The sequence below is a fragment of the Sebastes umbrosus genome, chromosome 15 (genome assembly GCF_015220745.1).
Source record: "Sebastes umbrosus isolate fSebUmb1 chromosome 15, fSebUmb1.pri, whole genome shotgun sequence".
Classification (NCBI taxonomy): Eukaryota; Metazoa; Chordata; class Actinopteri; order Perciformes; family Sebastidae; genus Sebastes; species Sebastes umbrosus.
The window spans coordinates 24,207,318-24,233,508 of NC_051283.1; the positions used below are offsets into that span (position 1 = coordinate 24,207,318).

The 26,191-nt window shown below is 41.4% G+C and overlaps 1 protein-coding gene across 1 annotated transcript in view; it reads left to right on the plus strand.

The window, feature by feature from the left end:
• The window catches only part of med30 (mediator complex subunit 30), a 44,996-nt gene that overhangs the window by 7,850 nt on the left and 10,955 nt on the right, over window positions 1-26,191 (plus strand). The window contains exon 4 of the mRNA XM_037795406.1: window positions 2,503-2,610. Coding sequence (XP_037651334.1) covers window positions 2,503-2,610 — 108 coding nt within the window. The remainder of the gene's footprint in view (window positions 1-2,502; window positions 2,611-26,191) is intronic.

The following is a 26,191-nucleotide window of genomic DNA, read 5'->3' on the forward strand; positions in this document are numbered from 1 at the left end:
CTATTGGCTGCCCGAAACAGGAAGTGGAATCAATGACTCGGGCAGCGTGACCTCATCTCAGCCTAATTAGCAACAGACCCGTTTAATGAACAGCTGGACCAAATGCACACGTCAGCGCTTTCCCCTTTTTCTTTCCAGCTGTCGTTCTTTTGCTGCCCCGTCGGAGCTTTTTTCCTCCCTCTTTTTTGCTCGAACTCTCACACTTTCTGTATTTCTTTTCTTCTCTTCTTCCTATCCCACCTTTTGTCTTCTTTGTCTCTCTGATAGCTGTTCAATATGGTCTCTCTCTCCATTTCCCTTTAAATCTATTTGTTCACGTTGGCTTTGTTTCACTCCCTTTCCTTTCTACTTGTGTTGCTTTTTCTCTGTTGTGCTCCTCCACTCTGTCATTTCCTGCACTGTTCAGCCATGCTATTTAATTTCCCTCTCTCCCCTTACACGTTCACCCCGCTGTTTTGTTGTTATTTTTTTCGATTTGTCTTTTCTACCCTTTTCTTTTTTCGTCTCAGCGAGGCAACCTGGAGAACTTCATTAGCCCATTCTTCTCTGTCAGGCAGGAAACCACATCCATCTTTCTGTGGAAGAGGCAGGGGTTATGACTCACACACACACACACACACACACACACACACACACACACACACACACACACACACACACACACACACACACACACACACACACAAACACACACACACACACATAATACACTCTCCATCCATGTTTCCCGCCCTACTCAGCACATTTCATTTTCCCCTCAGAAGCTGCCAAAATCAGCCCGCTACCTTTAAAATTCGATATGTTATTGGCTTCGGTTTGAAATTATCTAATGAAAAAAACTTTTCCTACTTAAAGTTTTCCTTGAGCCAGAGACAAGCTCATAGTTTGTCTGCTATAATATCCTGCACATGTCATTGCTGTCTTTTCTCCCTCCAACAGTCAGAGTTTGCAGTTTGGCGTGAAGTTCGGTCTGGAAACTGACAGGAGCACAGAAAGTTTTACATCTTTCTGTCGCTCTTTTTTCTCCCCCTCGTATTCTCTCTTCCCTTTTTTCTGTTTGTATTTTCACCATTTTCTTGCTCTTTTCCCACTCGTCTCCCTGCTCTCCTTCAACTCTAGCTTTTTTCTCTCTGACATTTTGCCCATCGTCTCACAGTCCTCTCCTCGCTCTTCATCTGTTTGTCTACATTTCTCTCCGTCTGCCTTCTTTTTTTTTTTTTTTAATATCTTTCATGTTAGTCTTGACGTTGGCCGGCTCCAGTCTCACTAAAACACCAGTCAGTCATTGCTTCCAGACGAAGCAGCTTACTCCAATCATTGTCTGGTGTCCGCAGGGCCTCCACTCCAGCTGCACAACCTCGGGTCAAACGATGTAGAAACGCAGAACGTTCTAAAGAATTTAGCATGATTTAGATTAGCATCGTGCCAAGTCATTATTGGAGCAAGGTGTGTTTTCCCTCTCTAGGGCAGTTTTTATTGGCTTCTAGTTGTTTGTAGAGTCTCTTACCTAATCTGTGTTTGTCATCTTGTCTGGTATGATAGTTTTTGTTTTGGAAAGGAAATGGTAGTTTTTGGAGATGTTATTTTTTCCTTACAACAGGAACTTCTTGCTTTCAGTGTAATAAACTACTGCAGATTATTTTTGCATCTTCAATAGAAACCCATTAAAAGTGGCGTGAAGATGGTTTGAGGATTTTTTATAGAGTTTAACTATAACATTGACTTTATGTCAGCACATCCACACATTACTTGGATGTGTGACTGCAGCAAGCCTCCCGTTCACCTCCTCCCCGAGGCGACCACTGGGGGGCAGTGCGACGCAGAGCAGCAGGCGGGTGACCCTGTCGGCTCTCAGGAACGCCGCCTCGCCTGAAGGCTCTCGCACATCAGCCTCACTGTAGTGTCAAGCAGACAAGGTCAAGCATACAGAGCGCTTAAAAATGAATTAATCTCCCACTCGCTCTCTGTCTCTATACCGTCTCTCTCTCTCTCCACGTTGAAGAGAGACGGGTGAGATGCCGCCTGTGTTAGAGAGCTTACACAGAATCCCCATTTTCACCACTTCATGGGAACATGATTATCAGACAGCACAGGGATATCTTCAGTGTAGGATAGCACTCATAGGTTGAGCTTACCCATACGTACATAATTCTGACCTATAACTGCACTCAGCGGGCATACACTGTAGGAAAAATGTGAATATGCAGCACTGCGCTTTTAATGTTTGGATCATGGACAGATTAAGAGGGGAAAAGTGCATCAGGGAGTGAGTTTTATTCCAGAAAGAGACCTACTGTACTTGACACTCTTTACCACAGTTGATTGCCATAAAAGTAAAACTATTATGATACTGTCACAGTGTAGATTCTGTATGTACTGCACTACTGTAATTGATAAACCTAACGCAGTCCAAATCAGTTGAATATGTCAGCATTTTGGAAGTGATCCGTCTTGCTTTACAGTAAATAATACAGACTGATTTTTGTTTGCTGTCCCTTCCAGCAACTGATACCCTTCGTGGAGGATGACAGCTCTAAACACGAGGATCGCTCCGCTGGCCAGAGCCGCCCCGCCACCGAGGAGAGGAGAGAAATCCTGGAGGTCAACAAGGTATTGTGTTCTGTATCTCAATAGCACCACACCGTTTTTGTGACAGCCGGCGGTAATGAAATGAGAAGGTACAGTAGGGCTAATAAAAGAAAGAGTTCACAAAGTGATATGAGATTTAATCACAGCTTAACATGATGTCATTTCAGATTAAGTGAAGTTTCAGTTCACCTCTAAGATCCACGAGCCTCCAGACATTTCAAATCTACCTGAGCTTGAGGGGGGAAACACTGAGTCTAATATCGTCTTAAAGATATAATAATTAGATAGATAGAAATAATAATTAGGCATGGAATTCATTATGGATTAGTAATTTTACTCACCATCATTAACCTGAAGCTTTAATAGCCCACTTCTCATTATTTGGATAGCAACCATCCAGGCTGTAAAGATGTGGTTTGTACAAAACAAAATGAAGAGGCTACACTTGATAAACTTTATTGTCTGCTGATGGAGTTTGTGTGTATAAATAGAGCAATACGCTGGTGGGAAATGCTATTGTAATATCCCCAAGACTTTGAATGTGTTTGGATGTACATGCATGCGTGTGCTGGTATGGGATGGTCTTTGCTGTTAGTCGACAGACACATGGCCATCTCTCCAACGGAGGTCATTGAAAGTCAGAAAGTGGCGTGGCACCAGGGGTTGATGAGGTGGATGCTGAAGGCCCTGGATATTGTAGGACTATCCTGTCTATCTATCTATCTATCTATCTATCTATCTATCTATCTATCTATCTATCTCGAAACGCATCTTCAATGTCACATGGAGATTGGGCAGAGTACATATGGAAGGCTGACAAGCGTGATGGTTCCCAGTTTTGGGACTTTTGGGACTAGAGGATGTGCCCCCGTTATCAGTGTATCACTCTGCTCAGCCTTCTTAAACTTTATGCCAGTGTGCTGGAAAGGAGGCTCTTGTTCAGGGGCAAAGCTAGACGTTACACACATTCAGCGCTCAGCCCAAACCTAGAGTAGTCCGTTTACGGCAGCTATATGCACTATTTTCCAAACCATTTGAGATAATAGAATGCCTAAAGATCTGTACATCATTTGGGAAAAACATGATAGTTGCCAAGCGGAAAAAAATCATCCTGTAGAGCCTCCATCCTATTTTGTATCTAACCTCGCTCCAAATGTCTTCATCAATCTGAAAACATATGTAACATGGGTACGGTAGGAGTTTGGCGTAAACAGCATTACTAATCTTGAAACCTATTTTTGTTAAACTGTGCTGGAGTAGAGTTCACAGAGTGAATGAACTGACAAATATGCCACATTTGAATAAAAATGCCATTATAATCTGGGCTGCTGTCCAGTCAAAGAGACTGAGGGGAAATGACACAAAGTTGAAGGTATTTTTAAAAAAAAAAAATGAAAAGATTCAGAGCTTTTGCGAAAAGATTTGAGGCCGGAGCCTCAGATTCAGGACCTGGTAATGAAACAGTGGACCACAGGGCTTCTTCCGCTAACATCAGAAGCAGTTATTATTACATATTTATTAAATATTACACTAATTAAGCTTCAGAGAGAACAAACTGTAGCACTACATCACACAGGAAAAGCCCATGTATTTAATTAATGATGCGATTGTTTAAACTCTCTTCTAGTAACTATTGTACATCTATAAACTAAACCATCATTTAGTACAACTCTGCTCACCAATTTCCTGGGGATAGTGGAGGGGTCATGGGAGTTTGAGAGAGTGCCCCTCAAGGTGTCCTGTGGCAGGATGTGCTGAACTAATGAGTGCCGATGTTTGGGCTCCAGGCCACCTGGAAGGCTACCTGTAAAAGCTGTGTCTGTAATCTTGATAATAAGTCAAACTTGCTCATTTGCCTCGTCAGTTATTCTGTCTCGTATTGTCATGGACAAAATCTCTAGGTGGAGCTGAGGATTGGAGTATGTATGGTTTGGCATCCTCAGGGTTGCATTTCTGCTTTTTGCTGATGATGTAATTGTGTAGGCTTCATTGGACCTCAATCTACAGCACTGAATTTTGCAGAGTGTGCATCTCAAAATCTGAGGCTATGGTACTTTACCATAAAACTATGGGACGTCCCTGTCATGTTGGGCCTGAGTTGTGTCTTGTTCACGAGTCAGGATAAGATGAAGTGTAAGATCGACATCCAGATTGGTTTGATGCCACCAGTGACTGTGCGTTGTGTCAGACTTTTATGATAAAAATGGTAAGTTAAAGGGAAGTGGCTCCGGTGGGAAGTCAAGTCATAGCTTTGACGATTGTAACATATCTGGTTTACACCACTGACCACAGATCATAAAATGGTAAGAATGAATGGCTTTGTGTTGCCAGTATGCATAAAAAGATTCAAATACTGGTGATTTGAGCCAATAAGTTACCTTTATAGTAGGCTATATAAATATAATGCCGACATCAAGAAAAATTAACTGACCTTTGGCTAAAAAAGCGCCGACTTGAGCAAGATAGTAGCTGATGGTGTTTTGAATATTAACAGAAGGAAAGAAGATTTTTTTTTTATATCTTGTGAGCGAGGTGTTCACTTCTGGAGTGGTTTCAAGTGGAGTACATCAAACACACCTAAGAGCTTTTTCAAATGTATTCACTGTCAGATATGTTTTTGCCCAGCTCTGATAGAGAGGCTGTTTAATGACACTCTGAAGTGCAGAGCAGAGAGCTTTTTCTTCAGACTGACACGCCATGTTGTCAGTCAAAGTCTGAAGGTTTGCTGGAGAAAGATTAAATCCTGAGTCATGGCTTATAGTTACATGCAACAGACAAACAAGGTGTATTTGAGCATAGAGACCCATGGAAAGGTGGTCTCTCAGACGTTAATTAAACATAATCCAACAATAAAAAATAAATAAAAAATCTTACTGTGGTAATAATAAACTAATCCTCGCACTGCAAGAAGTTACAAGTATTTAAGTGGAATATTTATTTTTCAAAGTTATAAATCCTGGTTGATTTTGTGACACCTGTGGTTACCGTGGTAATAGCAAGTGTGCTGTCAAAAAAAAATTCTTTTGTTGACACATTTTTGATGAACAATTGATGTCAAAGCTAAAGTTGGGAACAAATACATTTCATTTCCTGTGACTGCTTCACAATAAAAAAACATGTTGAATGCTTTTAATGTGAAGCAGCAGCAGTAGGAAGTGTTTGTTTTGCATTAGTAGTAAGATGAGATACGATGTAGGGATGTCTCGATACCAGAAATTTAGTAGTTGATAGCACCAGTGGAATTCCACGATTCTCAATACCAATTCGATACAACAATAAATTAAATCCACTCCTTTATTACTGTTTGCATACTGGTTTTGTTTTTAGGAAGTTGAACAGGTCATAATTCCTTCCTATGAAACTCCTCAAACAACTATATTTATTCAAGTTTCTCGCCAAAAACTGCTGGATTACTTTTATGCATCTTTTCTTGTGAAACCATTGTGCGGAAAGCAATTTAAATCCAGCATGAAAACTACAATATTGCAGGTATTTAATGAATGTAAATACATTGAGTGTCTATTGCAGAAAATTGCCGACCATGAACACTATCAAAATGGGGTATGAGTTCATGTAAATCTTTAGGATTATAACGAAAAGGTTCAAAATATTTCTGCGATGAGATAATTCCATTAATTCCACTCATACAGAGGTACAGTGTTGAAATGTTTCAGTGACTAGAAACAAGGCAGAGCAAAGACAGATCCCTCAATCAAGACAAAGACAGGATAAATGACATCTTGATTTACATGTTCAGCAAATAAAATACAAAAATTAACATTTTAAGATGCGTTTTTTTGTCACAGTGCTGCATAGCATCGCTGAACTGACCACTGAGACTCGACACAGGTTCTCTTAACAATGACAAACCCTGCGCCCTTGATGTTTTGGCATTTGCCATCATAAATTATTTTTGAGTCCAGGATGAGATTTAATCTCTCTCAGGGAAACGGGCCCATCAAGATGACATTAAAGCATTGTGTGTTAATATCAGCCTTGGATCGATGAAACCGAGATGCCGCATAGATGCGGGTGAAGCAAACAGCCAAAAGTCCGGCACAATACCTCCCAGCAGTTCCCACATCTCACCCGAGAACAGTAGTTATGGACAGTGGAGCGTGGCAAAGGTTCAGGTGAAACACATCATGCATTATTTAGGAGGCCTTTTTAGTTCGCTTCGTCTGTCATGGATTTGTTTTGTTTGTATATCTATGTGTGTATATTGAGTTCGAGAGAGTGAGAAAGTGCTTTTGTTCTTCCTTCAGAGAGAGAAGATTGTGTTTGCATTTGCTTTCACACATGCTTTCAGTGCGTGCGCGTGCTGGCTGAAGCCCTTCTCTGTTTCCTCTCTTTGTATGTGCCTTGTGCTGGCTCTGTACAGATTGTGCATGCCAAACCGTCTGAGTGTGCTGCAATGATAATGGTCCAAGGTCAGGAGTGTCAGCAGCAGAGATGAGAATTGGTTATTTTTAAGAGCGCAGCACAGCTCCCCTGGCTGCTTTTAAATGTTAACACTACAGTGAAACATTGCAGTGAACCCTGCGCTCAACTGCACTCACTCGCCTTTTCACACAAAGCCTCCAAACCCGCAAAGGGTACGGTTAAAGACTGCAGATATTGTGGTAGATAAATAACCAAGTTCTTTATTCCAACTCTTTGAATGCTATACTGGTCTGAAATACAGAAATGAGTTTCAGCTTTCCTGCAAAACAAACAGAACAAAACAGAAACACTTTTCTCTGTTTTCTTCGTAAGTTTCAGTGACAGTACATAAAACACTGGACTTGAAAGTGACTGTAATTTCGTCCTATTAGAGACTTGTGTATGGATGTGATAAATAACCTTGTTTATAATATGACCTTCCCCCTATGCAATGCATTAGCATGCAAATTGAGTTCCGCCAAATGATCCAACTATATACAGAGATTGATGTAGAGATTGAGAAGACAGGCCTACAGTAATACGCTGAGGGAAGCTTTCCTCACATTCTGCAATCCTTAACACACAGCAAGACCTTATTATGCAGTTTATCTAAAAAACAGCTCATTATACTGTATACGGTATGCAGTAGATGGACACATTTCACTTATTTTAAAGTGAAATATAGCATACACTGACTGAATGCACAAAAAAAAAGGATGTGATGATATTGATTTTTAGCCACATCTCAGTTGTCTCGCATACAAATCTTTCTTAAACCAGTCTGCTGTTCTTTTTCTTTTCTTTATGACTAGTCTTGATTTAATAAGTGGATTTATTAAAGGTGCAATGCGTAAGATGTGGCCACATGCTCCAGACAAATAGGATGCGGTGCAGCATATCACCTCTACTACTGGGTCCATACAATCTGAATTTACTGTCAACATTTTGTCAACACTGTTATGAAAATAAAACTACTATCTAACAAAGCAAAATTCGACCAAACTGCTAAAAGTTTGATATGACGTCAACACTGTAACCCCTTCACATTCTCTTGATAATGTTAATTCATTTTTGGAATATTTTAAACCAGAATTCTATCCAGATCTTACACATTGCACCTTTAAGGGATAGTTTCTGTTCACTGTTCCCTTAAAGGTGCCCCACTCAATGTATTTACATTCAGTATTGTGTGTATCCTTGGGGCCTAACTGTTGAATGCATTTCCTTTCTCCTAACACATTTGCAAAGCAAATTTTTTGAAACCTGCATAATTTACAACATGCAGGTTTACTAGCTTGCAGTCACCTTCTTCCCTGCCTTTGTTGGCGCAGTGCTGCATTTCTTGTAGTATTACCACCACCTGTGGAACAGCGGAACGGTCGAATAATATGAAACTGTTAGCAAAAATGACCAAGAATTGTATGAGCTGCAAACAGAGAATCTACTTAAATAAATTATTGATACAAAAAAATCCTATCTTGCCAGTCTAAATCATAAATAGTAAATAATCAAAAAATTTAACGTTCATCAGTTTAAATCCCTCATTTCTGACCTGTTGGTGCAACGTTACGGTCTGTTGTGGGGATGTTTCTCTTGGTTTGGCTTCTCATTCGAGGGGCTGGATCTAATTGCCGGTGTTTGAGACTGGATATTTTACTGGATGGTGACGCTTCAAGTAACAAACTTAGTGTCTGGTATTTCCTGGTCTTTTGTTGGCAGAGGTTTTTGGCTTAGTTAACAGTATACATCATGAGGCGGCTGTGGCTCAGAGGTAGAGCAGGTCGTCCACCTATCGGAAGGTTGGTCCCCGGATCCCCGGCGCACCCGGTCACATGTTGAAGTGTACTTGAGCAAGACACTTATCTCCAAATTGCTCCCGAAGGCTGTGCCATCGGAGTGTGAATAAGTATTTAGATTAAATCCTGATGGCCACCTAACATGGCAGCCTCTGCCATTAGTGTATGAATGTGTTTGTGAATGGGTGAATGTTGACATGTAGTGTGAAGCGCTTTGAGTGGTCAGAAAGACTAGAAAAGCATTTACCATTTACATCATCTATCTATTTTGTGTCAGACTTTAAGTAGCCTATACTTGTTTGGGATTGTCTCATTCACTTTGTGTCCAAATGGGGTTTTAAGCAGCCAAGTTATCGACACACCACCGATGTCTTATCTTGTTTATCCACAACAACTACTTGTTACAGTTGAGCTCTCTTCAGTCTAACTGTTTGACTTCTGATACCAAAACATCAGTAATATGACCAACTTTGTTTCTGTGACTTGATTGGTTATTAATATGTTGTCAGTATGTTGACATTCGTAGTTATCTTAGGGGAGATTTTCTATCAGCAGTGTTTTGTTGATATTGCCCAACCATACCCAGAGGCTAAAACTTGAACTTACTTGAAACACAGCTTTTTCAATCTGGCCCCCGGGTATCCAGTGTATGCCTCATGTGTTTGCAGCATATTTATCTGTGATTTCGCCCGGGCTGCCCAGCTGCACATTAAGGCCGCAATAAGGACAGCAAGCTTCGGGGAGTTAAAGCGGTTAGTCTGATCAGCAGAGTAGAGATGCAGCGGTACAGGGGAAGCAGATGTTTGTGGCCCGGGCTACATCTGCTGCAGTCACTCCAGCCAGATAGGATAGTTCTGGATGAGAGCGGGATGATTGGGAGGTGCCAGGAAAGAGGAAGGGAGATACATAAAAGGGTAGGAAGAGAGCTAAATGGCAGAGAGATGTTACCATGAAAAGGTTGATGGAGTGATAGATGAAGGATTTGCGATAGTGGAGGGAAAAAAAGAAAGATGGAAAGAAAGCCCCTTGAGTAAAAGGTGAGAGCAATGGACTGTTCAGGTGGGAAAGGTGTTTGAAGATGGATGGATGACCAGACAAATAGCCGTGTTGTCACAGAGAGTAGACGTGTGAAGTGGAGGGTGAAGGACGAAGGGACACCGAGAGAAACAAGCAGGTAGTAAAAACGCAAGTAAAAAACGTTTGTGTGGTGTTTTCGGAATGAATAAAAAGTGCGTATAGCGGTAGCAGCGAGGCAGGGGTGTACAGGAGAGAGGAGACAGGTAAAAAGATTGATGAAAGAATGGATTGATAGATGTGTAGACAGCTGAGGATTGTCAGCGTTAAGCCGCTCCCATTCAGATAGGGTCTTCAAAAGGAATAACAGAAGACTGATGAAATTCAGCTGCAGCAGGGAAAATAGGATGCCTTCTGTAACAGGATGCCGAGAGGGAGAGAAAGAAAGAGAGAAGATTGATGCATAAGTGAAAAGATAAGTCCAAGCATGCCTCAAACTCCCCAGCTGATATGTCACACTGGTTTAGGATGGCTAGCCTGATCTTTCCCCCAAAGCTGAAAGCAGATTTCTTTTTTTTTTTGTTGAAAAGACGACTTCTATCAAAATTTAAATTCACTCTGCCGCTGTAAATATGAACAATGATATAATGCATCTTCATGGGAAGGGTGTGATAGGCACAGTGATAGGAAGGCAGGGTAATAGGATTCTAAATCCATGGATGGGGATTTCTGTACGCTCCGTTCTGAGTGAAATAACCTTGGTACAGACACCACCCCTTGTTACAGTTTGACAGAAGAGAGTGATCTGAGGAGAGCCATTGAAGTGTGTGTTCTGTGCTCACAAGAGGGAATAATGGAAAGTAAGTGTTGGCCCAGCCCTAAGTGTTCACGCTGTTCAATCCCTACTTAATCCTTGTCTACAGCCCTGCTTCCGCTATTCACTCAGGATGTATATTGACATAGCATCTGTGACATCACTGAGGGACATTTTGAAGCCTGATGTTTTGCTACCGTAGCCATTAAATCCAAATCCGTCGAGTACGGTGGAGCCTTAGCGAAGTTGAGATTGATGCTGCAAGTGGTAGCTACCACCACTTCTGTGTGTGATACGCCAATTAAAGCAAACACGCGTCTCTTTAAGCGCTGATATCCCTTTGGTAAAACAATAACCTTTGAAAATGCCACCAAGAAGCTCATTAGAACTAGTGGAATTAACTAGTGAGACTCTTAACGAGTGGCGGAAACACACTATTGATTTCAGGAGAGTAATTGGGCATCTTCCTATTGCCATTAGGGCTGCAACTAGGGATTATTTTCATTATAGATTAATCTGCAGACTGGTTCATCAATTAATGGTATGGTCAGAAAATAGTGAAATATTTCCCAGAGCCCAAGGCGACTTCTTCAAATTACTTGTTTTGTCCAACCCTCAGGCTAAAATCCTAAAATAAATGAGTTTGAGCAGAGCATAATGATGCCTTCGCTACCATCAAAGCTGCCATGGTCACTAGAAAGGCTGGGCGTGACACCCCTTGCGCTTCAGTTACCACCCTGAAGACGCCAATAATTTCACTGTAACTGTGTGGCTGTTAGCGCTTATCTTTGTGAACTGGACTGTTTTTGAATGAGGCTCATTTGCAAAGAAAGGGGCCAATTTTGCGCCAAATCTTTGCATATTACCCAAGCGGCAACCTCCGGCGCTGAGAAATGAAGCCAATGCAAAAGTGCCAAAATCTGCAGTTCTTCGAATGGCCACTTGAGGCTGGCTCCAAAAGGGAGTCAATCTCCATAGACCCCCATTTTAAAATGCCCAATGCAGCAGAAACATGAAACATGTTTACACTCTGGTTCAAAAAACAGTTTTGGTCTCTATGGATAATTTCCACATTCATGATAGCTGAACGGGGGGTGAATTTTTATATAAATCACCCATTTAAATTATATTGAGGCCTAAAGTTGGGCATAGTTGAGGCCGCTTTGAGTGACAGGTGGGTGCCGTACCAGGTCGCTAGCTGCTAGCTGTCTGCTCTGCTGCTCCACCTGGGCTCGCCACAGCTCCGCTGACGATCCACCTCTTTGCCCATTTTTGGATTATCACTGCCGAAGCTGTGCACGGAGACTACGTCCATATTTTATACAGTCTATGATATTATCTCATTTAAATATGTGCAAATGGTGTTAAAATCAGAAAATACTCACCTTTAAAAAACTTTAACAACATATATACATATATATATATATGTATATATTTCTTTTTTTTGCTTAAAAAAATAACTTAAACAATTCATTAATTATGAAAATTGTTGCAGCATTTTTTGTTGATTGGTTAGACAATTAATCAGCTGATCATTTGGATCCAAATATATCACAAATTTTAATCAAATTTACAGAAAATGAGCAAAAGAAAATGTGAATTAACGTGTTTCTATCCACTACTATTATGTAAGTATTATTATTATTGAGATAAACAGCAGGTTGCGCTAATTCTCCAGTCAGGTGCCAAGAAGAGGGTCCAACAACAACATAATTGAAAGAGTTGTAGTTAATGACATAGAAAACATGGTGGAAATATGGCATTTATGTTTGTTTCATGTAATAAATTGATTGAGTCTCCTCACCTCATCACTCCACACAGATCTGATGTTTTCATCTCTTCAGTGGACGTTTAGGTCACATGCTTCATGTACATGGTTTCATGGTTCAACGTCATCTTTTTTTCACACAAGCAGGTCAGAAATCTACTTGCCCAAAGTAAATTTTGACTTGCCCCTATACAAATTGTTTTATTTATTGGTGGTTATCAAATAACAACAAAGACTAAAGCTAATTGTCATGTTTAATCTTTATTCAATTAAATCAGAACAAGGACACAGAGTGTCATAATTGCGAAGCAACAAACATTCTTGCATACTGAAAATAGTATGATAATCGCCCCCTACCTCTCCCCAGAGATGGACTGTGAGTGAGTGAAAGTACAGGCTATAGCAGATGCTTCGAGTGCCCGATCAGTATTGCGCATGTGCAGCAGAGATGAGAAGGAAGCACAGATAGATGGAAACACACTTATTGACGTCCTATTCTACAGTAGTAGTACAGTGGTGTAGTTTACTCTGAAACACCATCTAAACTGTATCTTAAGCCTGAAAGGTAGTGACCCTGACCCTTGCGGTAGCTGTCACTCCGGGCCAGTCTCATTCCATCCCCCATAACTCCTAGGCCCATAACCCTACCTCTTTTCAGTTGAAGCCCGAAGCCCACCCCTCAAGCTGATGGCGTTGAACAGGTAGTAGAGGTAAAGATCAGCGTTGGGTGGAGTGACGGTGGAAGGGGGGCGGGGGGGGTGGCTGCAGGAGAGGCAGATAAATGACTCCTCCATGGTAATGTCTGGCTGCTTTATGGGGTGTCCTGGCTGTGAGTGATAGCCTTGCTCTCGTTATCTGTCGATTGGGGTAATTGCTGTTTGTCGGAGTCTGGCTGACGGATGGTGATGCAATCTGCCCGGCGTTGGAGAGGGGAGGAGGGGGGGGAGGCATCACTCTCATCACTCTCCACAAGTGTCTTTACCAGGAAGCATGCTGGGTGTGACAATATGTATTTGAATCTAAGTGGTTTGAATGTGTGCATTCCCCCAGTGTACATGTGCCTGAATGGAAATATGATTGTGGGCCTCTTTTTCCTCCATGCAATATAATAATAGAATATAATATAATGATTGGCTCAACAGCGCGATATGTGGTACTATTGCAACTTTTTTTTTTCTTTAGTTGTCCTGATTTTAGTGCTGTATAAATAAGCTTTATTATTAGGTTATTATTTGGTATATTGTTGCTTTTTAAATGACAAAGATGACAGTTTTAAAACTAATGAAATACTTGTTTATTGTTAAATGCAGAACAAAGAATGGTAACGGACGCAGCGGGTTTTTTCCAGCCGCGCTTTGGTTGCGTCTGGTTGCTATGATACGGAATATCAAAATGTCGGCACAAGACTGAGGCATATAGGGAAAGAGGACGGACCTGTGGGTCTATGTGTATTCTTTTCTCCTCCATTGTTGCTGTAGCCTACATGTAGGATGTGACGGTTGGTCGTTGTGGAGTTTTACCCAAAGCTGAACATTTATCAACTCTCGACGACCAGAATAGACGCCCAACACCTTGTCACGCTTGCTGCCGTTTGTAGCAACGTGTAAAAATGCGGCACTCCCATTGCAAAGAATTCAAAAAAGAAAAGAACGTGAACATTACGGTTGTGGCGGTTGCTTGCCATCCCCTGCGGTTGGTTTATCAATATTGCGGTTATTGCGACAGCCCTATGTCCCAGTGCACACTCTCATGCATGTAGAATGTAGTGAGTTGCACTTCATGTGCGTGTATGGAGAAATAAAGTTTATTTGAGCATGTGTGAAAGTCAGCAGTGTTTGCATAAATGTTTAAGATGCATTAGCCATAATTCATTGGTTCCTAATGGGTTGTGATTGCTCAATCTCTGTGCTGCAGACCTCTGGTGCTGTAGAATGTGATTGTGCATATCAATTCAGGGTCCCCAGTCGTCCACATTGCCTATGCTCCAATAAAATAGACCGAATTCTGTGGCACCCAAGTGACCACAAATTACAGCCCTAATGAATATCCTGCATTACTGGTCACACGCCAATTAATGAGGGAAAACAAAAAATATGACAAGTAAATTCGCCAGCAGAATTTTTTTTTCTTTCACCGAGAGCTAATTTGGACGGAGCTTTCTGTTTTGAGCGGCTTCCATTTTCGACCAGCTGTCTGTAGCAAGTGCTGTCCAAGTCGGTGGGAATCAGCCTCCCTTTCCTGACTGACTGACTGACTGACTGACTGGCTGACTGACTGCCTGACTGGCTGGCTGACTGGCTGACTGGCTGACTGACTGAGTGACGGTGCATTTTGCAGAATGGAGGACGGATGATTCATAGCGCCTCTCCGGACTACTTGATAATCATTCCATCTGGGGCGTGGGACAGGCTGTCTTGTCATTGGCACATCACTCATCGTTTGTTCTCTTCATGCGTCCCTTTCCCCGCTCCATCTCTCCATCCTTCTATCTATCCCAAGGGCCTTTGGCGATGACCCTTCAACCCCGGTAGGGAGGTTGTAATGCTGCACCCGTGCGACATGGCAGACCCCCGCCGTTTTCTCCGCCGCACCTGCCCCCCTCCTGCCCCACCCCTCCGCTGCAGCCTGCCACTGCCACTCGCCTCGCGTTTGATTTAATACCAGCCTAAGTGTGAATAAATTCCTGTCACAGCCCATTAAGGAGGCCTTGGAGAGATCTGGCCTGTTATTAATTCTCCACAGCTCCTCTCTTTCTCTCCCCTCTTTTAGTTACTATCTCTCCCGCTCTGCTGCTGCTGCTGCTCTCTCTCCCGTGCCCCCTCACCCTCCTCCTTTCCTCTCCCTTGCTGCACACTGCCTTGCTTTTTTAATACCCTGTTAATTACCGCGTCTGTCCTCTTTATTCAAATGAGAAAGGGAGAAATTAAAAGCAAGGGGGATGTTTGTAATTTCAAACAGAAAAGCCATCCACTGTCTGGCTTCGCTCTCCTCTCCTCTCCTCTCCTCTCCTCTCCTCTCCTCTCCTCTCCTCTCCTCTCCAGACCTGTGCGAGCTAGCTGCCGGCTCGGCGTGTATAATGAATTCCAGTGGCACTGGCGGTTAGTTTTATCTGAAGAGCAGGCGGGGAGTCTGCCGAGGCCTGATGATAAACAAACGCAACCTCCTAACTGTAATAAGACCGGGAGAGAGGGATGCAGCTTGGTTGGCAGATGCTCTCTCTCGCTTTGCTCTCTGATTCCTTGCCTCCTTCCTCCTTTCTGTTTCTCTCCTCTCAGTTTGTCTCTCTTCCCACTCCCACAGACGTTACCCCCCTGCTGTGCTCCACTTCCTCTCCCTTTCTGTCTCCCTTCCTCCTCACACCTCCCATTCTTCCATCCCTCTTTCCCCCTCTATCGCTCCCTTCCCATCTTCCACCGCTATGTTCAGGCTCCAGAATTAGTAGTCTGTGCACAGCAGGTGCCTGTACCTCTGTCTTATTAGCAGCCTCATATGTGGCCCATTAGAGGCTCCCTGTATGCCAAGGGCTTTTTAATTGTTTTGCGGGGGTCAGAGGGGCAGTGTAGCCGCAAAGCTCTTGCGGAGGAGGTATCAGAGCTGTTTCTTTTTTTAGAGAATACGTGTTTTCCTAGTATTTTGCTACATTTAGTGTCAAGTGCAACCCCAATTATTTCTGCTTTGTGTTACAGTGTTTAAGGGCTATGTAAGCAATTAGTTTTTTTTTAACCATTGTCTGACTGCTGTGGTGTTTAGGACTATTATTTACATGAAAGGAAGGCATGAAGTACGTTGGCTTTTTTTTTTACTCAGGCTGTATTGTGCGCATACAGTAATTTGCCAGTTGTGGTGAAGGTGTGTCACTTGTGTAACATTAGTAAAAGGCACATCAAGGCAAGCTTTATGTTTTTCTGACGCTTTTGAGACTACTTTACATAAGAAAAGAAATGTAGTCTTGTATATACATCAAACAGAGGTAGGTTCTCATAAAAGACCAAAGTTTCCAGTAAAGAAAGATGTTTTTAATTTAGTTTCAAAGGAGCGTAGGACTGGAGCACTCTCGGGTCAACGGGCATCCACTGGAAGATTAAACGACAAGGCAGTTTTGCCTGGTTACGAGTTTACACAGTAAGGAATCCACCGTCTTCTACATTTCTGTAGAATAATTGACTCTTCAAGGCACTACTTGAATATTTGTATTGAAGTGTAGAGCTTCAACAAATAATTCATGTATCGATTAGTCCATTGACAGAAAATACTCTGCAACTATTTTGGCAATCAATTAATCGTTTAAGTTATTTTTTAAGCTAAAATGTCAAACATTCCCTCGTTCCAGCTTCTCAAATATGATGATTTTCTGCTTTTCTTTCTCTTGTGTAGGAGTAAACTGAATATCCACCTCCAGAATGTCACCTCAGGTTAGGGTTAGAATCGAAATGCCTGGAATCAAAAGTTTGTTTTTGTTTGCACTTGTTTTTTCTAAGTAATAAGTGTCATAACTAAATTAGAATTGGCTGAATAAATTGGTTGAGAAATTAAACTTTGTAAAAAAAAAAAAAAAAAAAATATGAACTTTTCACAGCAGTCATTTTGAAATGTAACTGCAGGGTAAACCCAGGTGTAGCTGATCAAATGAATTATAGTCCCGCTCTATTTAGATTCATAGCTATTCCAGTGAGCCAGCATGCACAATACCAGGGCTAATACCTGGCCCACCTAAATGGATCATGGCCGTAATTAATGTTAATAATTACACCTGTGTTTACCCTGCAATGACATGTCGCAATGGCTGCTATAGTGGAGGCTCTCTGAGGTTCCTCTCACCCCTTTTAAAAGGTGTAGAATGGTTTAGTCCGCCCCTCTGCACTAGGTTTCGTCTCTAAACGCAGCTATGAGCCACTTGACTGTTGATGCAGCCTGGAGCACCAACAACGTAAGCTAATAATGTCTTTCCCCAAGACAGGGAAATTGGAATTATTTTCTACTACTAAAAGTTATTACAGAAGCAATTTAACAATGAGGTGTTGCAGACGTTGCTGTAAAGACAGTTCAGCTTGGTGCGATATTTAGCCCCTTTCCCAGTAAACTATATAAGCTACATGTTTTCAGGATTCGTTACAATCTCAAGATTCATATGTTACACCGGCTTCACGCTATCTTAAAAACTGAAAACCCACAACGGCCTTCAAAAACAGTGATGTTAATGCCAGTCAGATGATCCACTATAATTTTCAAAGAGTTAAAAGTAGGCCAAGTAAACCAAGAACCGAGGAGGAGAATAATTCCAATTTTAAGATCATGATGATCAATGAGGCAAGCAGATTTATTAAATAATTAATTAAAATATAGATCTAACCTTGGGTTCTGTTTTTCACTTTTAGATGGTTAAATTATGTTAGAAATAGGCAGTTCAGACAGCATCAGTAGGCTGCAGTTTGATTTTTGGCCAATTCATAATCAAGGTCAATATGGTATTATAATATGCAGGTTAAGAGACTATGTCAGTCCTGTATGCACAACTCTCCAACACTGTTTAAGAACCTCCCAGCAGGGCACACTTTGCGAGTACAATTTTTTTTTCCGCACAAGCATGTGCCAAAAGAGATGTAGGGGGGACCCTCAGACACTGCTTATGTACAAGACCCACAATGTTGTGCGACACCCCTGGGTGGCAGTGGTACTAGAGATGGTGCAGTGTAGTAGTAGTAGTAGTAGTAGAGGTTTGTGGAGTGGAGTGCCTTAAACATAGCCCATCTTCCTCCTCACTTCCTAGCACAATCTGGAGTCCAAGTCTACAGTATGTGGAGGAGGTCGGGGTCTCTGGCTTCTCTCCAAGTCTCATCCAGGGATGTACCACCTACACCATAGTGCAGTGTGCAGCCAGAGTTACTTGTTCACCTTTGTATGTATCTGCAGTGGCGCTCAGCCAAGGAATTGTTTTCAATTAAATGTATCCTGTGGAGTTGTCAGATGAAGCAAACGCTGTTTTGTTCAAATTCAGTGCTTCTCACTGAAACACATAGTACGTGTCCTTGAGTTTTTTTTTTTTTTTTTAACTTAATTTTTATTGCAGTTACAGCAACTTACACAATCATAATAACAATCTATATCACTGTATTTTCATTTTGATAGCTGTCTCATAGTTTTAACACAAAATCTTACAGCTTAAAACAAGGGGGAAAGAGAGAACACAAAAAAGACAATCCAAATAATTAAAATAAAGTAAAGTAAAGTAAATAAATGCATAAATTTAAATGATGATAACTGTGGTAAGGGGTCGGAGGTAAGGGAGGGGGAGTGTGTTGTATGGGTGTGTGCTGTATGAGTGCGTACACGTGCCCAGAGAGGTGACCTGGGTCAGGAAGACAAAGACACAAGCATGATCCAGGATATACAAGAACACTCAGATCACCGCACTAGTACAATCCTGGCACGGCTCCACCTTTTAACAAATGTGTCTTTTTGGAGTCTTAGGGAATAGGTTATTTGTTCCATGTGGTAGATTTCCCATACCTTCTCGATCCATAAATTGTATGTTGGGGGCTCAGGTTTTAACCACATAATTGTGATACATTTAATTGCTGCTGTAAGCAATATTTGTAAGAGATATGTTTTGGCTCTTCCATTAATGCCTTCTGGTATTGCTCCCAGCAGTGCCATTTTTGGATCTTTGGTGAAATTTTGGTCGAATACATCTTCGAGTGCCCGAAATACCTCTTCCCAAAATGTTTTTAATTTGGGGCATGTCCAAAATATGTGATTATGGTTGCCAATATGTGTACCACAATTTCTCCAACATTTATTCGAGTGTTTAGGGCCCATTTTAGCCACTATTTCTGGTGTACGAAAGAATCTTGAAATTACTTTCCATTTGAATTCCCTCCAGCTATTAGAGTTGGTCACTAGATGTGCTTCGGTGCATATTTCTTCCCACATGTCCTGTGGTATGTCTGTATTCATTTCAATTTCCCATCTAGTGTCCTTGAGTTTTAACAAGTATGTTGCGAAGCTATGTCTTATGGTTGTCCAGTGAAAACCATGCAGCCTCTTCTTTGGGGCAAAATCTTGTTCCTGTCTTCTTCTTTCATCCCCATTATTTACTCTACGTGTTTTTTCTCTGCGTGTTTTTCTTTCTCGGTTCAGTTCTCCTGTTGCTTTTGAGTGCAGTTTTGCCACACTTAGCTTTGGTGCAGAACAGTGTCAGCCAAACAACTCCTTTATCAATCAAAGGAAAATATTTTTCTAGTACCATCCACTTTCTGCTGTGAGCAGCTAACGCCAAGAGTACCATCGGCTTTGGCATGTTACCAGTGAACCAATTACAGTGCACATATTTCATGTTTTTGTGTGACAATTTCTGAGATTTTAGTTTTACATCTTTGTGATGCCACAGAAGACATTAAAACCTTCACCTTGAGACTTGACGGGTATGACCGTCTGCAATCTGTAGAAATATTTGGTAAAATGCATCCAAACAACTCTGGAACCATTGTAGGATTAGGCTACGTGGGTTATTTTCATATAACCCACGTATAATATAACATATTATGTGTCAAATTTGATTTTGAAGTTTTTTTTTTTCCTCTAATAAGTGACAGCACTACCATACCACAAGATTCTGGACAAAGTAGCTAACAGGTATTTGTTTTGCATTCTACCAGGTGAGTTATAGGTAGCCATTTGGGTGCTCAGTTCAAATCATATGGGTTTAGGGTTCAGCACTGAGCAAAATATGGTGAAGAATGAAACGGGGCATAAAGAATAAACAACAACAAGCTTTATGGTGTTGCTTTATAGGCAATGTGAACAGTCTGATGAGGTGCATTTGTTTCCAGATTTAGCTGTGGTCAGAGTTTGTTGTCAAGAGGTGATTGAGGATCCTTTTTCATGTTTTTGATGCATTATGTAAAGCACTATGAATTGCCTTTATGTATGAAATGTGCTACACAAATAAACCTGCCTTGCCTGTGATGTGACTGCCAGAGGGCATGTTACATCACCTGAAAGCCCGCTATGGTTTTTTTGCTTCAAACCCTGTCATCACTTTTCATTCTGCTTTTTTATTTAGTAAACGCAAAGCTGCTTGATCAGGTGTTGGCAGGAATATTTACATTTGAACTTGAGAAACTGCTTTGTGTGTAGGTGAAGCACAAGTAGCGTACTTGTTCTCTTTTCAACCTCAACTCTTCCTCGCGCTCAATAAACAACATCTCCTGCGAGTGGATTGGAGGCTTTAAATTGGAATCACCTCTCCTTTATCTTTCCATATATCTGCCTGCCTGTCTCTTTTTCCTCTTCACCCCCTACTGCTGCCTTCACTCTTAAAACGATAGCGGTAATTAGAACCAATATTACTTCGTTGGAGAGGTGCCATAGGGGAGCTGATTTTAAGTGTGTGTGAGTGATAGCACCAATTTAACACATCACTTCACAAGATGCTTCTGACGTCTGAAGAACTGTTTTTGGCACCTAAAGAACATTTAAATCACAGGTTTTTTCAACCCCACAGGAAGTCTCCACTGCACATAAAAAAACATTTGTGTTCACAACAACACTTGAAGTATGCTTAGGGTTGCAAAGGGTCAGAACATTTCCAGAAAATTGTCAAGGGAAGTTAAGCTCAGGATTTTTTGAATTTTTGCACATTGTCAATAAAAATTGTACATTTTAATAGTGAACTTGGGGGGGGGGGGATACACATAAAAAAACAATACTAGGTCTTATGGCATGGTTTTGGTTGAAAGTAGAGCTGTCAAAGTTATCTCAATAATAACATGTTAATGCAAATTAGTTTTAACGCCACTAATATCTTTAACGCATTAATGCAACTTGCTATTTTTACGCTGTAGCGGGCTCAGTTTTAAGGCTTTAACCTCCTAGCTTGTCGCGAAGGAGGTTAAATAACGCTCCAAACTTGTGCTAAATTTTGTCGGGGAAAAACCTTGTGACCTCAAGATATGTGAATGTAAATGGGTTCTATGGGTACCCACGGTTCTCCCCTTTACAGACATTCCCACTTTATGATAATCACTTGCAGTTTTGGGGAAAGTCATAGTCAAGTCAGCACACTGACACACTGACAGCTGTTGTTGCCTGTTAGGCTGCAGTTTGCCATGTTATGATTTGAGCATGTTTTTTATGCTAAATGCAGTACCTGTGAGGGTTTCTGGACAACATTTCTCATTGTTTTTTGTTGTTAATTGATTTGCAGTACTAAATATATACATACGTTTACATAAAGCAAGCATATTTGTCCACTCCCATGTTGATAAGAGTATTAAATACTTGACAAATCTCCCCTTAAGGTACATTTTATTTTGAACAGAACAGTTAGTTTCCATCTGCATATGACATGCAGCCTATATTTCCATTTTATTCCCATAAATTCCCATTAATTCCCATGGAAAGTTTCCACCTTGAACATTCCTGGAATTTTGCAACCCTAATCATATTTACGTAGAGTGTGAGAGGAGGTGTTCAGCTTGGCCTCAGATGATATAAGCTCCTGACAGACATCTGAGAGAGATGAAAGAAAGACGTCCTGTTTGCTCTGAGATTGAGACGGCGGGGTATCGCTCTGCAAATGCTGGCTTCAAGCTCTCAGCACTCACACATACAAGTGCACAGGACATGCACAATCATATCTACAGTACACACACACATAAACAAATACATGCACACTCAACACTCGCACATCATCTGCTCCAGTCAAATCAGCCCTCCGAGCAAGCCTTCACTCTCTGCAGCTACTTTCAAACTGAGCTCTGCTTCCCCCTTTAGTCCCTGCCATGAGCGAGCTAGTTAGCAGCACAGATGTCAAAAAGGAAAGACCTCTAATTAAACAGAGTGAGCAGGAAGCCTCAGACGTTTGACACTGTTTAATGCTGACGGATGTAGAGTTGAACCTCTAACTAGAACCCGACCGGTATATCTGTAGGCTGATGTTATTGGCTGATATCAACTTAAGACCGTTATATCGGTGTTTTTGTGTATGTTGGGAGATATGCAAATAGAAGTCCTTATTTTTCTCTTTTTACTTCTAATAATTTAAAGATATTTTTTTTTTATATACAAATGGTGCAGTTGTTGTTTGCATGTGAGGATGATCCATATCTCCCATCATCAATCACTATTTCAACTATTTCCCCACCCTTAATTTTTGTTAATTCAAGATTTACATACAGTAGTTTAGTGTTAACAATTTACTGTCATCTTATGTTTTCTGTTACTGCCATCTTTCATAGTAAAGTTTATTGCTCATGACATAGTTGTGTCACATACCCAAATCACGACTATTCACGGTCAGAATCTATGGAAGTGAAGAAGTGTCCGGTTGTAACTTTTCATCCAGCATCCATGTAACATAGGCTATAACCTCAGTATAACTGCAGTTGATGAGCCGCGGGGTGCCCGCTGCAGAAGTGAAGAAGTTGTAACGGTATCCGGTGTTTGTGGGCAGGATCCAACAGCAGTGAACTGAGCCGCGGTCTGTCCGCTGTGGACGACATGCTGGATTCAGTCTGCAGGGCCCTGAAGCCTCGCCCCCGCTGCTGCACAGAGTGCTGTGTGCTTGTTTATTCAAAGGTTATTGATTTTGAATGTGTCGCATGTCCAAATTCAACAAAGCACTCCATGGGGTCCCCAGCAATACACCCGCCAAGTGTGAAATGAATCAGATCAGCGGTTCTCAAGATATGCAAAGGACATACCCACATACCCAAAGACAGAGATTCCTCGCTTTATAGTTATTGAGATGGTTTCAGCCTCAATCAAATTCCACACATTTTGAAACCCAGAAAGGTTGTGATTTGAATTTCATTCTCCTTATCAGTCCCTAAGCTGCTGTAGCGAATCCGCCACTGTGTGCAAATGAACCCTTTTGCTCTCCTGAACTAAGTATGAACTTAGATATGCACTCAGGCACAAGAGCTTATTATATGTTCTTATGTCTGCAAAAAAGGTAACTACTGCATTATGTGACTGCTGGAACCAAATAGACATTTTCTTGGTTTATATGTCACTTAGCATCTACCCAGTAAACATAGCTGTATTTCTTGGATTTTGCTCTGATGTGCATTTTTGCTGATGGTTAGGTCGCTTGCATGGCTGCCCATCATTGGTTTTAAAGCAACGGCACTCCAACCTTCTTGCCCCTCATTTATTATCACTGGGAATCAAATCACAAAGGAAGCGCAATCGATGGGGCTACCTGGCAGAGACTCAAGTGCTTAGGAGAGAGCGTGGGGGCGCCCTGCCTCAGATACCTCTAAAAGGCTAAATCGATTGCAACCGTTCTGCAACAGTCGGCTGACACTGCAGGCTTTCCACCTCAATGCTGAGGACATATTGAAAGAACCCCGTTGGTAGGTGTATGCAAGAATGACAACATGGCTATTGTATTTCTGCCACCCCTGGAAGAGAAGGCTTTTATCTGCCTTCAAAATCCCTTTAAAGGGCTTCATTCCCTTGGGAATGCCAATGCCAAACACAGAACGCGCTTGCACTTAAACCTTCCCGTTGAGAGAAAGCCATAAAGTTTATAAAGTCAATTAAGGCTTTTTTAACTGATGTCAGGCAAATTAAAGCTGCTTGGCACGGCTCCCTGTGGGTATACTGTCAGATGGTAAACCAGGGCCCACTTAGCGTCACGGGGTTCCCCAGGCAGAGCACACAGCAGTAAGCAGCTTACTTATCCCTCAACTCACTCGTGCTTTTTACAAGTTTCCTCAGAGTGGGCAGCGGCGCGTTTTCCTTCAAGTGACATTTCACTTTGGTGGCACATTTTTGGTACACGTGCACTTGCGTCACGCTGAAGTGCAATATGGGAGCGTTCATGATTAACTTGACCACGTATTATTGATTGAAAACGAACCATGAATTAACGGCAACAGATATTACATAGAGCGAACAGATACATGTGATGTTGTATAGTGTGCTCCAGGGGTGACGTATTTTTGTAGGCCAACCAGGAAGTTAGCATCGCCCTGGTTCCCTCGACAAAAAGACTATGGGATTTTTCCATTACATTTTGGATTACTGCAGAAAATAAAGTCTGTGGCAAACAAACGTTTATAATATTTTTGTTCAGCAAGATAATATAATAACATATGAACACCACTTTTTTTGATTTTTGAAATGTGAATGCAATCTCCAGAAGTAAAAAGCTAACGTTAGGCTGTAAACAAACTACACCACGGTCACATGAGCACGAGTATACATGAGGCTGTAATGGCGGACGAGTCGGCGTGATGACGTTTAGTAGTCTCATTTAGCCACTTGTTAGCAACTGCCTTTTTTAAGACACGTAAAAGCTTCAAAATTCAAGAGTGGGATATTTACTCACATATTTTATATTGTAGAACAAAACGTTAAAATCTCTTAAGCTTGTATTAACCACAGACCTTATTTCAGGCATCTACAGGTAACTAAAAACCCATTGACTTCCAGACGAGGGAACTCGAAGTGCTAAAATGCTAACTCATTTCCGGGTTATAAGACTCATTCCTGCAGCACATCTATTACCTTGTAGGGATGTCATGAGAACCGGTACCAAGTCAATGCCAAAATTCTGAACATGTGACGGTACTCGTTTTTCTACCGTACTGCATATCACCCCGGGGACAATAGAAAATTTCCCTGATAATGCTACAATGTGAACAACAAATCTGTGTTGAAATCGGGACGAGGAAAGCTAGTAACGTTAGCTGTTAGCAGCTGGTGGGCAGCACAGTCCTACTTGGCAAAATAACGAAACTAACAGCTAACGTACAGAGATTGCATTGAGTTACATTATGTAACTTCAACGTTCAAGCTCTATTCAGTAAAAATGACCATTGGACAAAGGTAAATTATTATTATGTGTTCAAATCTTAAAAAGTTTAGTTTTTGGCAAGAAACTGGAGGCGGATCGTCAGGGATTAATTATACAATTGTTAAAAACTATGCAAATGGTAATAAAGGAGTGGATGTTGAAGTACATGGGGTTTATTGTTTTGTTTTTTACCGTGGTATCGAATTAGTATCGATAATCGTAGAATTTTACTGGTATCCCTATTACCTTGGTCCATGTTTGCCACTTGAACTTGAAGCCAGTTGTGTTTGTGGATCTGTTCCCCTGAACGTCAATGAATATGTATTTGCTCCAAAATAGATATCACTTGAAGCATTTTTACATAAATGTATTTTAAGAAGTGATCAAGAAGGGACGTGAAATGACCCAGGCCCCTCATGCAGACCAGGATGTGGATTGTATGAACAGGGATACAGTAGTTTCAGAGTTTAGTTTATTGAGTTATGGTTCTGTTAGCTCTTACTGTATAGACACACTTATTACTAAAAATGTTGGCCCTTGGAGTTTGGTTTGTCCTAATTCTTCTTCCTAAAAGGGAGCTGCATTTCCTTGATGACATTTTTCATTTTTTGGCATAATTTAGGGGATCACTGGTTTCTGGAAAGGCACCTTTCCACATAACTGAGGCTTTTTTCCAAGTTTTTGTCACACGTATTATAAACCATATCATTTAATTAGATTAGTGTTTCTGCCAAGAGACTCTATCTCACTGTTGGAGAGAGAGAGTTGGACAGCAAGGTTGCTTTTGCTTGAACCTCATTTTAAAATAGAGCAGAGGTTGGTAAGTGTGTGGATAGTGATGGAGGTTTCAACCTGCCTCATCTCTGGCAGTGATGGTACAGGAGATGTAGTCACATGTCTGCCTCTCCTCCTCTTCTCTTCCTCTTCCTCTCCTCTCTTCTGAAGACATTCTACACTATTTTATCAAATCTAAATCCAGTTCC